Source organism: Penaeus monodon, chromosome 5, assembly GCF_015228065.2.
Source record: "Penaeus monodon isolate SGIC_2016 chromosome 5, NSTDA_Pmon_1, whole genome shotgun sequence".
Classification (NCBI taxonomy): domain Eukaryota; kingdom Metazoa; phylum Arthropoda; class Malacostraca; order Decapoda; family Penaeidae; genus Penaeus; species Penaeus monodon.
In genome coordinates this window covers 18242644-18260143 of record NC_051390.1, presented here as the reverse complement: position 1 = coordinate 18260143, position 17500 = coordinate 18242644, and the positions used below count along the sequence as shown (strand labels likewise).

Genomic DNA, 17500 nt, shown 5'->3' with positions numbered 1-17500 from the left:
GCAGTGTCACAGAGCCAGAATTGATTGTGAATGATAGTAATGATGGTCCTGTATTTATATCTGAACCTAGTACGAAGCAGGTCAAAGCTATGGGAAGAACGACGGAAGGTTCACCATGTGGAGGAGGGCGAGGCCATCAAGTGAAGATAAAATACTCCTCCAGTATTGTGGAAAATGGTAATTATTTCTTTATATATGTTTTTAGTTCTATATGATTTTAATCCTGGTACAATGCTGGTTTTTATTCAGTTTACATTTACTTTACTTTTTTTTATAAATAATGAAAAGGTTTATATTTGTTTTGGATCGTTAATGAAAAAATATGCATTCTGTCGATTTTAAATAGTCTTATATCCTGTCATAGAATTAAGCAGCTCATAAGAATAGTAAAGTAAAATACAGTGTGAATGTGATTCACATCAGAAATTTACTCCCCTGAGGCCATGGCACAAATAAGTTCATGTTTTTATTTGAAAATAGTGTCAAGTTACACTTTTTTTTTTGTTTTGATTTCAAAGTTGTTAAAGAATATTGTTCCTTTCCTGCAGAGTACATTGTAGCTTTTAAGGGTTACTATAGACAAGAGGCAAGGGAGCGGTTTATTGAGGCAGCCCTGAATGACTCGGATGTTGTGCGGTGGGAAGTGATGCCTCGTAACAATCCAGCAAGTGACTACCCAAGTGATTTTGATGTTGTGCAGGTAAGTTGCTTAGCTCTAAGGACTGATTCTGTTTTTAATATTGAGAGGCTATACTTGGAGAATATTGAAAGTGCTTGTCATTTTGTTTTGTCAACAACTTGTAGCTATGATCTAGCAGTCCTACAATTATATTTATGTTTACTGGATATTGTAGCATAATGTTGATAATGGCATTAACCTATTGACACTAGGGGAGCATGTATGGAAAAGTGGTCCATTGTGATTTTAGTTTATTATTCTTGCTTACATATAAATAGCTGCATTAAGTACTTAGTAACCAAGGCATCAGTTGCTAGGTCTACCAAATCTCACATGTTTTCTTTCTTTCTTAAATTTTCATAAAGAATTTTTTATGCAGTTCATGTTGGTATTGTTAACCCTTTGCCGACGGGTGGCATGTACGTACATGCCATGACATGTCGGGACCATCTGCCGGGGGCACGTACGCACATGCCATAGAGTTTGCATGGACATGCCATGAGTTTTTTTTTGTTACAATCACGGCAAAAGATTATTTTTTTGCCAGTGAAAGTGTGATTAAGTCGGTTCTAACACTTTCTCATTTTTGCCATGCAACAACCAAAAAAATTTGCAACAAACCGACAATTTGAACTCCATGATGCCACACACTGCTTATTTTATTCGGACTATAGACCGAATAATGATCAACTATGGAGTCTATATAATAACAAAAATACCCTTCAGTCTCGATTTATCAGGAAGTTTGGCAAGTAGAGACTGTAAAAAATAATGAAAATTGAAAATACAACATATCTTCGTAGTATTACGAAGAAACGGCATGGGATGCTGGTATTTGGCATGAGTGGTCGCGCATGCTCGGGCGACGATATAAGCCCCCGGCAGCGAGGCCCCGGCCTCTATGAATGCTACCCGTCAATTATGGGTTAATAACATTAAGATCATAATAATGTTCATAAGAGTGATATGAATGTTAACCCAATCGCCCCGGATTTATGTTCTGTCCCTTGTAGGTTTTTGTGAATTTTGTTACATACAGATGGCTCCACATGTGCTCAGCCTCCAAGGAGTCGTATCAGTAGGCCCTACTGACTGATCTTGATTTCCCCATTCCTTGAATTGGCGGGAAAATGTGTTTTTCCTTTTAATACAATTGATATCAATACTGTTATTATTGTTATTGATGTTATGATTATTAAAGTATTATTAAAATCTTGTTAACATTTAAGACAATGAAATAATGCAAAAGATCCTTTCCAAAAGTCAAGGAAAAGGGTAAACAGGTGAGAAAGGTAGGACTAATAAGTGACCCCTTGATGACTAAGCACTTGTAGAGCCATCTATGTGTGAATACAATAAATAAACCTGTGTTACAGTGGGCATGGCATGTATTCTTGCCAAACGTGCCAATTGGGTTAATAACAAAACCATTATTAGAAGTAAAAAATTCAAGGAATGGGGTAAACAAGAATGGTTAGGTAGGCCTATGACCTAGGGATCTCATATAGCAATCTTGCTGACCTGTGTACAAATCCTGTACTGCCAGTAAATGGTAATCCTGGCCATCCCTAGCACACCGGTTAATTTAGAAGCAAGAATAAACAGAAAGTCTCACATCAAGAATAGCCATTGTAACAGATGGAATGAAACTCAATTATTATATATTATTTATGATAATTGGCTTCTTGATGACTAAATACTTGTGAAGCTATCTATGTTGATACTGATTAACCGAAACTATAGTATACACTGCTCTTTGTGGTGCCAATGATTTGAAAGATAATAACCTTTGGTACACAAAAGAATAACAATGGTTTTGATAAATGACAATGTTACCTTCTTTTTCTTGTTAATTAAGAAAATCATATATTAGCCCATTGAGCTGAGAAATTCCTAGTGAAAGTTATTTGTAAACTTCCAGATCCAAGAACTTCGTAAAAATGATGGCTTGGATGCCCTCAAAGACCACCCAGCAGTGAAGCGAGTCACAGCTCAACGCATGGTCATCCGTCACCTCCACTTTGTCAATGACACAGATGAAGACACCAGTACAGACTTGTGGGATGAGATTCTTTTTGCCAACATATCAGAGACAGGAGATGGGTTCATGGTGTACAACATAAGTGAGGCACAGCAAGAAGATGGGTTGCACAAAGAGGAGGATATAGATGGAGATGATACAGCAGAGCTGGATGTGGAATATGAGGTTCTTGGGGAAGAATATGACAAAAAAGAGGTGAAAGAAGGTGAAGATGACTCTCCTTGCTCGGGGAAGGATTGTCCCCACAGTGTGAAGAGGGAGGCTGTGTGGCCAGCCTCTCGGCCTTTCAGACGCTCCTCACTAACTCTGGTGGGTACCTATCAGTGTAAATAGATTAATCCATTTCAGATCAATGTTACTTATATATATATTGTTGCTGTGATAAACTCTGCTAAAATACATATAAAACTGTGTGAAAGTATTTTTAATATTAGCAGTATTATACTTAATGATATTTCCAAATAGGGAACAGCCTTCTGGCAAACGACTGGCAGGCACTCTAGTCGACGATTGTTAAGAGCTATTCCTAGACAGATCACATCCACCTTACAAGCTGATGTACTGTGGAGCATGGGAATCACAGGTAAAGTAGTTTGCTATGATTCAGTGTCTATCTGTATATGCTTATAACACCAGATGCTATTTCACCTCAGATTATGACTTTGCTTTTGAGGACATTTTCTTTTGAAGTTTTCATTTCATAACAGGTGCAGGAGTTAAAGTTGCTGTATTTGACACGGGACTTTCAAAGTCACACCCACACTTCAAGCGCATTAAAGAACGCACAAATTGGACAAATGAAAAGACTTTGGATGATGGCCTGGGTCATGGTACATTCGTTGCTGGGGTGATAGCATCAAGTGGGAAAACCTGTCTTGGATTTGCGCCTGATGCAGAACTTCATATATATCGTGTCTTTACAAACAACCAGGTAACCTGGAAAGTATTGTTTTTCTAATACAATATTATAACTTTGTCAATTTTTTTTTTACCTAATGAATAGATATGTTATGAAGATGATATGCTCTCAATTTGGCTTGTAGGTATCATACACGTCCTGGTTCCTCGATGCTTTCAACTATGCCATCTTGAAGAAAGTGGATGTTCTGAACCTCAGCATTGGGGGCCCAGATTTCATGGATCACCCATTTGTGGACAAAGTCTGGGAGCTCACAGCAAACAGAGTGATCATGGTCTCTGCTATTGGAAATGATGGGCCACTTTATGGGTAAGAGAGTACATTATTTTTATATAGGGGGGATTTGATTGCAATGATGTTAAACTTGTGACTTGCACCAAAGACTTTATCTTTGTTGTGTATGTTATCCTGAAGGATCTGTCATTGTAAATTATTTGGTAAATTGATTTGTAAATTTTATGATACTTTAATAACTATTATATTTGCACCCTAATGATTTCACCAAGTTCAAAGCCTTTAGAGGGAAATGAACTATCAAATTCTGGCTGGTTCTTTCGGTATTAGCTATCTTCAGTAATGAATCCATAATTGTTTTTTGTTAGTCATCGCAAAAATATTCCCTATGTGATAGTCGTTATAGCTCTCCATTTAGCTATACAAAAAGAAGAAAAAAAAAAATACAACAAACCTACGATTTCAACTCCATAATGCCACACACTGCTTATTTTATTCAGGCTATAGACCGAATAATGATCAAATATGGAGTCTATATAACAACAAAAATATCCTTCAGTCTTGATTTATCAGGAATTATGGCAAGTAGAGACTTTAGAAAATAATAAAAACTGAAAATACAACATATGCTCGTAGTATTACGAAGAATTGGCAAGGGATACTGGTATTTGGCATGAGCAGTCGCGCATGCTAGGGCGACGATATAAGCCCAGGCCATTATGAATACTACCTGTCGGGAAAGGGATAATGAGGAGAAAGAAAACTATTCAAATTTTGTGTCCTTTAGTTCTTTTTAGCTTTAATTAGCTGTATCTTTTCAACAGAACCCTAAATAATCCAGCTGATCAAATGGATGTAATTGGTGTTGGTGGCATCAACTTTGAAGACCAAATAGCTCGCTTTTCGTCACGTGGGATGACCACATGGGAGCTTCCACAAGGGGTATGAAAGGGCTTTGAATTGATTTTTTTTTTTTTTTTTTAATCTGTTTTAAACAGTCCTTTTTTAGTATTTGGAATGATTTTCTTTATTGTCTGTCATATCTACATGTGTATGTGCATGTCTATGTGTGTATATGTATCTATATCTGTATACAATTTTAATACTTCTTTTTTTATGTTTATGTATATAAAGGCATACATATATTTTAATATATTCTCTCTCTTTCTAGGTATGGGCGTGTCAAGCCGGACATTGTGACTTATGGATCACTTGTGCAGGGCTCAAGTATGGAGGGGAAATGTCGACAGTTGTCTGGGACATCTGTTGCCTCACCTGTTGTTGCTGGGGCTGTTACTCTTTTGGCTAGGTTAGTTTTTTTATATTTTTTTTTATTTGTTGATGACACTTAAATATGTGAATGTACAAATGAATAATGACTGAGGAAGTAGATGATATATTGGAGGCGAATGATTGAGAGCTTAAATGCTAAGAATCAGATTCTTATCATATTTTTGTTGGCAATTCTCTTTATTCATAGTGGTGTCCTGCACCGAGGTGGTATCATCAACCCAGCTAGCATGAAGCAAGCACTTATGGCTTCAGCTCGCAGGCTCCCTGGGGTCAACATGTTCGAGCAAGGACATGGCAAACTTGACCTGGTTAAGGCTTACCAGGTTTTGTCAAAGTATAAACCACAGGCATCTCTTAGCCCTAGCTATATCGACCTCACAGAATGCCAGTATATGTGGCCATACTGCACTCAGCCCCTCTACCATGGTGCCATGCCAACTATTGTGAATGTTACCATCCTGAATGGGATGGGGGTCTCTGGACGTATCATTGAAAAGCCCATTTGGCATCCATACACTCCACAGTTTGGGCAGCATCTGAACATTGCATTCACATACTCAGAGGTAATGTTGTTTAGTGTTTTAGATAGACGCTCGTAGTAATATTGTTAAACCATTGGCACTGTCTGTTGTACTTTGTTATGTAGCCTTTGTTTACACATAGATGGCTGTGCAAGTGCTTTGTCACTAAGGAGTTAGTTTGTCTCATCTCTACCTCCTTTCTTGAATTTTTGTGAAGTATATTTTCAAATCAGCTACTATTATTGTTGTGAAAATTAATATTATCATCATTATTTGATAAAAAAAGATCTTAACAGAAGCTTAAGTTGTAGTAAATACAGGAGGTCAGGTCAGCTTAACTTTGTTATCAATGCCTTGCTGGCTAAGTACTTGTGGAGTCATCTGTGTTGTAAACAAAAGGAATAAAACAAACAAGTAGTGGACAGTGCAAATATAAAACATTTGTGGTATCAGCAAGTTAATTTTTTCATCTCCTCCTTCTCCTCTTCCTCTCCTCCTCCTCCTCCTCCTCCTCCTCCTCCTCCTCCTCCTCCTCCTCCTCCTCCTCCTCCTCCTCCTCCTCCTCCTCCTCCTCCTCCTCCTCCTCCTCCTCCTCCTCCTCCTCCTCCTCCTCCTCCTCCTCCTCCTTTTCCTTTTCCTTTTCCTTCTCCTTTTCCTTTTCCTTTTCTCCTTCTCTCTCCTCCTTTTCCTTTTTCTTTTCCTTCTCCTTCTCCTTCTCCTTCTCCTTCTCCTTCTCCTTCTCCTTCTCCTTCTCCTTCTCCTTCTCCTTCTCCCTCCTCCTCCTCCTCCTTTTCCTCCTCCTCCTCCTCCTCCTCCTCCTCCTTCTCCTCCTCCTCCTCCTCCTCCTCCTCCTCCTCCTCCTCCTCCTCCTCCTCCTCCTCCTCCTCCTCCTCCTCCTCCTCCTCCTCCTCCTCCTCCTCCTCCTCCTCCTCCTCCTCCTCCTCCTCCTCCTCCTCCTCCTCCTCCCCCTCCCCCTCCCCCAGGACTTTTTTTTCTTGTTTTTATTGATTTTGAACCATTAAGTATGATTAGCATACAACTTATTTTTCTTAAAAGTGATGTCAATGTTGATATAGTTTTTAATAGGAACAATTTCTTATTTGACTATATCTGTATTTCCAGGTACTTTGGCCATGGTCAGGCCACCTGGCTGTGTGGATCACAGTAGCAGACAGTGGTAAAGACTGGGAAGGGTTTGCTCGTGGCCATATATCTGTGACTGTTGAATCGCCTCCTGAAGAAGGTGAAACGCAGCCCAGGACATCACATGTGAAACTTCCAGTTAAGGCCAAGGTGATTCCAACTCCTCCCCGACATAAACGAGTACTCTGGGACCAGTTCCACAACCTGCGCTACCCACCAGGTTACTTCCCAAGGGACAACTTGCGCATGACCAATGATCCTCTGGACTGGAATGCGGATCACATCCACACCAACTTCAAGGATATGTATCAGCATTTGAGGAACAGTGGATACTATGTGGAGGTTTTAGGTTCACCCTTCACCTGCTTTGATGCCAGCAAGTATGGAACCTTGATGATTGTGGACCCGGAAGAAGAGTATTTCCCAGAAGAAGTAACAAAATTGAGGCGCGATGTTGAGAATGGATTATCGGTCATTGTGTTTGCAGACTGGTATAATGTCAGTGTTATGAAAAAAGTCAAGTTTTATGATGAGAATACCAAGTAAGTATTCTGGAATTTGCATACTTTTTAAAGTGTGTGAGATCATATCAATGTATAGGTCATTTAGTCTCTTAATGAAGCTTTAGTAAAGAATTATTTATTTCCTTATATATATATATAATATATATAATATATATATAATTATATATATATATATATATATATATATATATATTTATATATATATTTTATATATATAATATATATATATATATATCTATATATATATATATATATATATATATATATATATATATTATATATATAATATATTTAATATATATATATATAATATATATATATATATATATATATATATATATATAATATATATATATATATATATATATATATATATTATATAATATATATAATAATATATATTATATATATATATATATATATATTAATATATATATATATTGATAATATGTATATAATATAATATATATATATATATATATATAATATATATAATTATATATAAATATATAATGTTACAATATCCTATATAATATTATATAATATATATATATAAAAATATATAAATATATAAAATTTATATAATAATATATATAATATATATAATATTATATATATATATATATAATATATATATTTTTATAAAATTATATATAAAATATAATTATATATTTTATATATATTTATATACACATATACACAAATACACATATACACATACACATACATACACTTATATACTTATACATATATTTACAAAATTTCAGGCAGCTTTGGATGCCGGTAACAGGTGGCAGTAATATACCTGCCCTTAACTACTTACTGGCTTCATGGGGCATATCTCTGAGTGATGGAGTTTTTGAAGGCGATTACACCTTAGGTGACCGTGACATGTATTATGCAACTGGCACCTCACTGGCACAGTTCCCACAAGAGGGTACAGTTATTCGCAAAAACCTGAATGACTATGCAAAGGAAATGTTAGAAGCAGAGACTGAGAGTGTTCCAGGTGAGTTTTGGCTTTTTCTTATTTCTTAACCCTATGGGATGGCGTGGCTACTGTAAGTTTAGTTTATTAATTGTCTATACAATTAGATAACACTGCAAGTGTAAGTCACCAATGAGCCAGTTGCTAAAAAAAAACCTTATGTCACCTTTTCTTTGTTTCTTAAAAATATTTTCTTTAATCTTATATTGGTGTTAGTAATATCAATAGCATTATAATAATTATAATGTCTGTGATAGTATAATAGCATTGATATTGATAGCGTTAGTAAAAAAAAAATCCCAAAAAGACAAGAAAAGGTGAAATCAGGTGATGTCAAAAGCTCAGTACGTATGGAGCCATCGGGTATAGGGTTAAATTACACTTTCTAGATCCATTTCCTAAGTAGAATTATATAATTTGTAGTTTCTTAAAATATCTTAATTCTGTATCTACACAACATCTGTATGAAACTAAAGACCTATCTGTTTGCATTTCAGATATTCCAATACTTGGACTCCTGCAGACCAGAAGTGGGGCAGCAGAGAATATGATAGATGGTGGTCAGTCCCATAATGGGAGACTAGTAGTATATGGGGACTCCAACTGTTTAGACAATAGCCACATGCAGAAAGATTGCTTCTGGATGCTGGATGCTCTTTTAGAGTTCACTACCACTGGACACCTTGCTGGAGTGTTCACTTCCAATGCAGGGGCTCCAGTCCCTCCAACAACAGACCTGCCCACAAAAATGGAAAACAGTAATTTGCATAAACATTCAAAGGTAAAGAATCTTGTGACTGACAGTCTTTTCATTGAGTTTAGAAAATTATGAATATTTTTTTGTTTGCATCTATGACATTGAAATTAATAACAGTATTCAAGAATTGTGCTTTCAGAATTAACTGGGAGATTTGAAAAGCAGTAATATTTGTGAATGAGAACATCCATATGTCAAAATTGAATAGTGTTAGGGAATTAATTACTACAATTCATATTTATATTTTTCATCTTATTTTTAAATAAATTTAAATATGAAGTCTAATTACCTCATATTTTTGCCCCTGTATTTGCATTTATTTTTGATGTTTCAAATAGAGCCCAGATACATAGAATTATTTGTTTGGCCCCTACTAGGTTGTCAGTGGCAGAAGAAACACCATTAAGCTCAGCAGTCTCTGGTGTGCATGACAGTAGCTTGATTGCCTCCTTGTTTTGCATCATGCCCTCATCACTGTTGTCAGGCATCTCTTTTGGTGTTACTCATGCATGTGCCAAGATAGTTTAACATGCTCTGTCTCTTTCTTCATCAACATCAGGTTGTGGAGCACACCCTTGGCATGGAGCAGATGAGACCTCTCCCAGATTGCCCCTCCCTCATTCCTGTTACACCGCAGCCTCTTAATGTCTCAAATAAGAAGTAAGTTATGCCCATCAGATTATGGGAAGGCTTTGTGAGATAAAAGTAGCAAGTGATTTGGCTTTGCAAGGTTTAGTAGTTTTTAAATGTGAGTTCAATGAGCCCATTTGTGGGGGAAAAATTTAGGTTATGAGAATAAAAATGGAGTTAATACTAGTTTTGAACATATAAAGAATTATCTACACCTGTAAAAGGTCAAAGGAAACAGATTTTGGCACCATATCAAGGTTGTACATAATCACCAATCAACAGATAATTAGTTAGTCAGTAAAATTTGGTAAAGTTGCCATGAAAACAATTGCATTTTTCTTTTTTCTTCTGTTTTATTGTGTGTATTGATATCATGCATATTTTGAGACACATGGGTGACAGGTGGGGAGAAACCCCCTAACAGTTGAAAAAAAATCTAATTTTCTCACATTGTGCTTATTTAGTTATTCTTGACAAAAGGAAGAAAATCAGTAATCTTAAAGCTATGTTGTTGAATTTATTCCCACATATATATGAGTCCTCATAATTTTTTTTATGTAAGTCAGTTGTCCTATCTTTAGACAATGAATGGCAAAGTTCAAGTCAAAGGGTAAGCCTTTATAAATTATTTTTTCATTCTCTTGATAGGGAGTAAATCAATTTCAGCTGTTGTAATTTAAAATCTGATTATACCTCTGGGAAGATGAAACAAATAAAATGGGCATATACTTTAAAGACGCAACTACAGAGGGGGAAACAAACAATCCTAAAGTCTTCCAAGGTTGGCCCCACGTTCCTTCTCACTGCCATTCTTGCCCTGTTTTCCTTATTACAACTAACCTTGCTAAAAAGATATGATGTAAAAGGTCTATCATTTGTCATGCAGTTCTTGAACAGTACTGCACTAAACTACATGCCAAAACAGTGTACTCTACTGGATTCCTGAAGATATAGATCACGGAATATGGCTTGTATTGCAGGTGGTGTTGTGGTACCTATCTTATAATTACAAAATTTGATTAGACGAGTTCCTTGAGTATTTCACAAAGTTTCTATTTTTGGAATTTATTCATTTATGTGTCCATTTTCCGCAACTCCTTTATAGTGCAAATTGAGTTGAATATATATGGCAATTAGTTATTCCAAAATCTTCTAATATGAACTTATTATGATTTTGATCTTACAGTAATTCCACATTTCTTTAGACATAGAAGAAGAACAATAAATTTATATTGTAATATATTTCTTTTTGATGTGTGTTTTCTTAGTTAATGCAGTTACTGTGGAATGGTATCTTTGATGTGTTAAAATATGTCATAAATATAAAGTATAAGGTGAATTGCTAGATCCTTTTCCTTTTCCAGCTTGAATATCCATGTTGGTCTTAAGTTACTGTCACAACCGGAGATCGTAGCTGCAGTGAAGATGGCTCCTGTTGATGTCCATCCTCTGCCCTTGGATGGTCACAAGTCAGGTCAAGAAAGCCCAGCAGGATCTCCCAACGCAGGTAATGTGACTGACTTAGATGTTCTTTTTTACCTTTTTTAAATTTATATTTTTATTTATTTATTTATTTTTTTTTATAATTTACAGTACACAGTTTTCTGCATGCTTTAGTCATTACCAGAACTGTTACAAATAATATGTAGTTGCCTGTATTATAAACTGTTTGTAGTTTCAACTGGTCATATTGTGAAGAAATTGTTGACATATACCCAGGAAATATGTTAAACCTTTTCTTTGTAACTTTCATTAACCCAATGCCGATGGGTGATTTCCCGATACACAAGCACTTTCTTCTGGGTTGTATTCATAGTGGCTTGGGCCCTGCTGCCAGTGTCATTACCCTAGCGTGGTGGTGTGACCATACATATCCCTGGAAAATAGGATTGGTGCACCATGGCATGTATGCACATACCACCCAGAATATAATCCAGGTATGCCATGGCATGTACGTACATGCCACCGGTGGCTAAGGGTTAAAGGCAACTTTAGTTGGATATAGTTTTTTAACTATTAGCTGTTTAAGGAAAATGCGCAGATTCAAGCACATGGGTGGCATGTGTTTTTCCATCAGAGACAATGTGATATACTCCAAGTTTAAGTTTTTAAAGGACTCAGGAAGTCATTGTTAACTGTTTGGATCCTGGTGCCTTGCTGCCTGCATGTAGCCCAAAATCTGGGTATTAGGCATACTGATTGGCAACTCTCCTGGTTTTGTGGTTCATAGGCCTTAGCCCACAAGAATAATTGAGTGCAGCATCAAGAGTCTTTACCTAAGCTTTGCAATGTTTTTGTCTGATTTTCTGCATAATTTTTTTTAGTTTTTGGGCCATTTTCCATGGTCTATATTTGTTATTTAGTTTGCTGTATCAATATGTTGACTTTACGTAAACTTCATATCATCTCTGTTGATAACTCTGTCAAATAACAATAACAAAGCTATTTTAATATTTTCTTATTCAGTATGTTGTAACACATCAGACGCCACCAGTCACAGCGTGCTGGAATAACATCTTAACCCATTGCCTCTGGGGACATGGGGTTCACATGGCCTCTGCTTTGGTAGTTTGTGTGGCTGACTGGGCTTGCCACCTGGGCCTTTTTCAACATGCCTCGTGCATAGCACTTATCATGCTGCACCAACAAAGTGATATGTTGTTGTTGTTGTTGTTGTTGTTGTTGTTGTTGTTGTTGTTGTTGTTGTTGTTGTTGTTGTTGTTGTTGTTGTTGTTGTTGTTGTTGTTGTTGTTGTTGTTGTTTTTTTAATCACTTGTGTGTGACATGATTTTAAAGATTTTGCATATACAGACATGTATGATATTGTTTTAGTTGCTAGATTGACCTGTAGTAGCCAAATTTTATACATTAGAGTGTATTTCAATAAATAAGTTATGGCACAGTCTGTGTACAAGATTGAATGTGGCTTTGTAATTGAAGGATAAGATTTTAAAAAGCAAATTTTTACGATTCTTGATTTTACAAAATACAAGCTTGTATTTGGTGATATATAATGAGGAGTCTCATAAACAAGAATGAAGGTAACTTACACGTTCACATCAACAGTAAGAGAGTGTCATGTTTGATGCGTGGCATTTTCCATGCATGGCAGGTGAATTATTTATGCTAAAAAATTTGCCCTGTAAAAAAAACAGTAGCCACTCATAGCATTATACATCCTGTTCTCCCTCAGGCAATGCTCCAGGACATGTGGTGTGGGCAATGAGGGTTCCTTATATAGAACAGTATAAAATGTAATGCAGACATCATTATAATATGACATGAATAACACTTCACCTGGAGCCACAATCAAGTCAGCCATGACATGATCTCATAAGTGTCCTCCCTGGATCTGATGCTCTTCCAGCTATGGCATACTAATGGTACATTCCACTTATGTTTACTAGAGGAAATTAATTCAAGAGCCCTTTCACAAATGTGTAATGAGTCTAATCTTCCTTCAAGAGTTTCGTGAACTCATGGTGAGTCAAGCCCTTCTCCCCAGCCCTCATCCAAACTTTTCCATGACAGTGTATTCCTGTCATCTGTCCCTCAGCCATAATTTTTCTTGATGTAACAGTCAAGTTGCCTGGTTCTAATGGATTAAGCATAATACAAGAGAAGAAAGCTTCACAGAAAAGACAGATGTATTACCTATAGTTATCAGGTAGTAAAGTGAAAGAAAGTCTTCAAGGAAATAGAATTTTAGGCATAGGAAAGAAAGGAGACACTAGAAATCATATAACAAAATTATATATGCATATTAATACATGGGAGTCCTGTTATGTGTTGTTTATATGGACCTGAAAATTATGACAAATGACAATTTGATGAATAGGGATAGACAGTATCCCATAGGAATACATTATAAAAGAGTGTTATGTTAACCAAAACTGCGAAATCTTTACTTGTGGTTTGCTCACATATGTAGTTCATATGTATCCTAGGTAAATGATACAGAAGAGAGTAATACATGTGTTTTTATAAAATAAAAGTTAATACAAAAGAGAAATGCAAATGTCAGATACTGAGTTTATAGGGATGGCTGCCATGCTGGTGTGTGACAAAGGTAACAGGAATGAGAGTCAGGCTTTGCATGAGTAGATGAAAGAGGATCATAACTATTTACATCAGCCATCTCACATTCATTTTCAGCCAAGTTTCTTGTGAAGCAATCCGTAATGGAATGAGCGAGGATTGTCATGTATTCAATGTTCATTATGGCGCCACTTAAAAAAAGCTTCTCTCGCTTTTGATATTGAACCAAAAATCATTGAAAAATCTAGCCTGATGGTTCATTAACCATGAACATGCTGTCATGGGAAAAGCTGACTGTGGGTTGGTATGATGTGAATTTGCTGTCGTGAGCATTTTGGATGAAGGCTTGAGTGATGAGAATGACTTGCCACAAATCCACACAATCCTTGGAAGGGATTAAACTCATTTGGTGTTTAGGATTGAGCTTTTGTATTATTTCCATCGATAAATTTGGAATGTATGATCCATAAGCCATAACTGGAAGAGCACCGGCTCCAGGGAGGATGCTCAGGATCCTATTCCTGGCCACTGTCACTGGTGACAGGTTGTATTACAGAAAATTAAGTATTACAAGAGAAAAAGACAAATAACAAAGTGTTATGGCCTACCTAGAGAGATGATATGGAGTCTGTGCAATTAAAACATTCTATTTACCATCTGAATGAAGCAAATCAATTGACAGTTATTGGAAAATGGCAAAAAAGCTAAAAATGCTGATGTAGAAAAAGAGAAAATAACATTGCAAAAAGGAGGCATGGAGTCTTGTCACTATTCATGAGTGCCTATTTGTGCCTGGCCTACAAAAGTGGCTGTGCGAGTAAACCTAAAGCCAATATTATGAGCTATGGGATAATAGTGAAGCATCCGGATCCAGTGGGTTAAATGTCCAATATCAGCTGTGTCCTCTATATCATTTCCATTTTGCTTAGCTTTGGGTGGGTTTGGATTAGCCATTGTCCATTAATGATACTGATAGATAAATGAACATGAACACTTAGCAGTGCCAAAGTGTATACTGGTATGGTGACATCATCTGTTTCGGAGGCAGGAAAGTTGACATGTGCTGTTTGTGTATACTGTTGTTAGCATTGCGCACAAACTATCAGATTTTTGTATTTGTTGTATATGTAGTCTGGAATTCATGTTTTTATTTTATTTTTGTTTTTTATCAATTTCTTGGATGTTAATGAACAGATCTGTTCAAGCTTTTGGAACCCTTACAATGAAAGAGTGAAATGCAATTAATGATGCATCCATAAAAAGTCAGTGATGAAAGAGTGAAATGATGGATAATAAGACCATGAAAAGTGGGGATCCTCCATATATAAACATATTTTTTGGTCTCTCTGGTCTGATATCAAGATGCAATATCATGGATCTTTTCAGCTGAGTTGAGTCATTGTTGTTTAAAGAAACAGTGACCCACCAGAACAAAAATAGAAGAACAAGCCCCAATCATCAACTACCATAATTGCCCAATTGCCTCATCCCACTAGTCTTTACACTCATGAAGCACCTGCATGAGGTCACATAACTACTCAGAAGAATAAACATGCAACTACAGCTCTGTGAAAGAGAAAAAAAAAGTTTTGTAACTGGTGAATTTTTACCATGGTTATGTTGAGAACAGCTACAGTTATCATATGTGATAGTGAAATCATGATAACTTGGCTAGAAACACAGTCACTTTAATGCTGTCACTCCTTGGACATATATTGTACATTGAAAACCTCTAATGAGATAGTTGCCACTGCAGCATGTTCATAGGAGCATTACCTTATTTACAGATTTTGCACTATATCCTCAGGCTCTTGCAGTTTGTCAGTGCACACAGAGTAGTTTGCTTTACAATACCGTTTTCTTCCAATGCTGAATGGTTCATGATGTGTCCTTAACTAACAGGGCCATAACAAATTATGTGCTAAATGACATGGCGTTTCCCTTTAATTAGATTAAGTCTGTGTATGATTGCTGTGGTCTCTTTCTTGGCTTTGAGTGCTTTGGCTTAAAAAAAATAATACAAGTAAAAAAAAAAAGGAAGATGAGTAAAGAAAAAAGAAGAAAAAAAATCTTCTTGTATCTTTCTGTCTGAATTATATATCAAAATAGTTGTGATGTAACTTCAGAAATGGCTTTTACAAAAATAGTCTACTTCAATCACAAACACATTTTCTCCAGACGACAAGTCTATTTCAGTCTGCAGTGTTGTATCATGCAGTTAAATATTCCAAGGAATTATGGAATTGGTGGCCCATTCATGCTGTGCACGAATCAACTGTCGCCCCTAGTTCATCAACAGGCCATCATACAGCCCACTTCACCATTTGGCAGTCCTGGAATACATTATCCTTAATGTCTATACTTGCTGAACCACTTTTTTTTTTTTTTTTTTTTTTTGTTTTGTCTTTGTCTTGTCTTTTGTCTTGGGTTGATTCATCAGAAGGCTTCAGAAGTAGTGCAACATTAACTAGAATAAGCAGTGGTGGAAAGATTAAAATTGCATAAATGTACAATTCCTTAGAATCTTTTGTTAGTTAAGTACACAACTTCATTGTCAACCATGTGGAGTTGAGCAGATAGTTTGATCTTTGATTCTAGAGATGCCATAACACGTGAAAGTAAAGATTCCTGACAACTTTTTCCATTTGTCTTATCCCACAGTACCAGCTTCTAAAATTAAATTCAGGTCTAATTTTCCTAGGTGCTCTTTGTCTTCCTGGGATGACATCAGTCCAATTGTACAACAATCTTCATATCAAATTATCAATCACTCAGAGTCAGGAAGGTGCAAAGTCATCAACTTCATATTTTTAAAAGCATGGAAAAGGAAGGATGTTCTTTAGTGATTGCTGGAACAAGGCCTGGAAGTTTTTTTGTTCATAGAAAAAGTGACATTCTCAAGTTGAGCAGACTTCCTGAATGATAAGAGTATTGGCCCACGGACAGTGGATCGTTTCCTTGGGCCTTTAGTGATACTACTGAGAGAATTGACCTCCTTCACTGTGGTTTCCTTGCCTGCAGAAATCTTTGGTTCCCGCCTTAAACAGTCAACAAGTTATTAGTTAATTCAGTAGAGAGGATACAAGAAAAAAGTTTTCTTCTAAACTGATTAGTCAAAGTGCCAAAGAAGGATTCAACAAATTTAAGACTTGCCCTTGATGCCAGTCTGTTGAACAAGCATATATAACCATCCACCTGTAGCTCAAGTACATCTGGCACTAAAACAAAGGGTATATCTTGCTTTTGTTGACTTAAAAGAGGCTTTTTGGCTTATGCTTATACATCCTTAATTACAGCCATTCCCAGGGTTTTCAGCAGTTTTGATGATCTGAGGTCAATGTGCCATGCTTTGTGTACTTAATTACAAAGGGGTGGTGTAATTGGGCAGTAATAATATGGCAGTTGATGGCTTGTTCTGTTTTCGTTCTGGTTCTGTTTTATTTATATTACTTTAAAAAACAATTACTCAACTCAGATGAGAAGTTATTATGCTTTTCAGTTGATAAGAAAATCATCTAAAAAGATGTAAAAGAAAGTATTAGAAAAAAAGCTAATCAGACCAATTTTCTGTATAACTCTTACTGGTGGAATGATGTGATTTTGTACCTCATGCTCAGAGGAAGTTCATAACTGGTCATTGATATATTGCTTCTTCCATTCATAATTTATCTCTTAAAATAATATATACTTTTCCCTTTATAATAAAGGAAAAAGGAAATTTTAACTTACTTCT

General features: G+C 36.1%; 1 protein-coding gene across 3 annotated transcripts in view; it reads left to right on the top strand.

Annotated features, from left to right (window-relative positions):
* Window positions 1–17500, top strand: part of LOC119573042 (membrane-bound transcription factor site-1 protease-like) — a 32996-nt gene that overhangs the window by 8705 nt on the left and 6791 nt on the right. For all 3 annotated transcript variants that reach the window (XR_005228756.1, XM_037920028.1, XM_037920029.1), the window contains exons 2-15: window positions 1–177; window positions 549–700; window positions 2601–3029; window positions 3186–3303; window positions 3428–3651; window positions 3764–3948; window positions 4698–4815; window positions 5046–5182; window positions 5354–5729; window positions 6810–7372; window positions 8122–8363; window positions 8840–9123; window positions 9659–9759; window positions 11094–11236. The exon at window positions 1–177 is cut by the window's left edge. Coding sequence is in view for 2 of the 3 variants with exons in the window: in XM_037920028.1 (XP_037775956.1) it covers window positions 1–177; window positions 549–700; window positions 2601–3029; window positions 3186–3303; window positions 3428–3651; window positions 3764–3948; window positions 4698–4815; window positions 5046–5182; window positions 5354–5729; window positions 6810–7372; window positions 8122–8363; window positions 8840–9123; window positions 9659–9759; window positions 11094–11236 (3249 nt within the window). In the remaining variant the exon portion in view is untranslated. The remainder of the gene's footprint in view (window positions 178–548; window positions 701–2600; window positions 3030–3185; window positions 3304–3427; window positions 3652–3763; window positions 3949–4697; window positions 4816–5045; window positions 5183–5353; window positions 5730–6809; window positions 7373–8121; window positions 8364–8839; window positions 9124–9658; window positions 9760–11093; window positions 11237–17500) is intronic.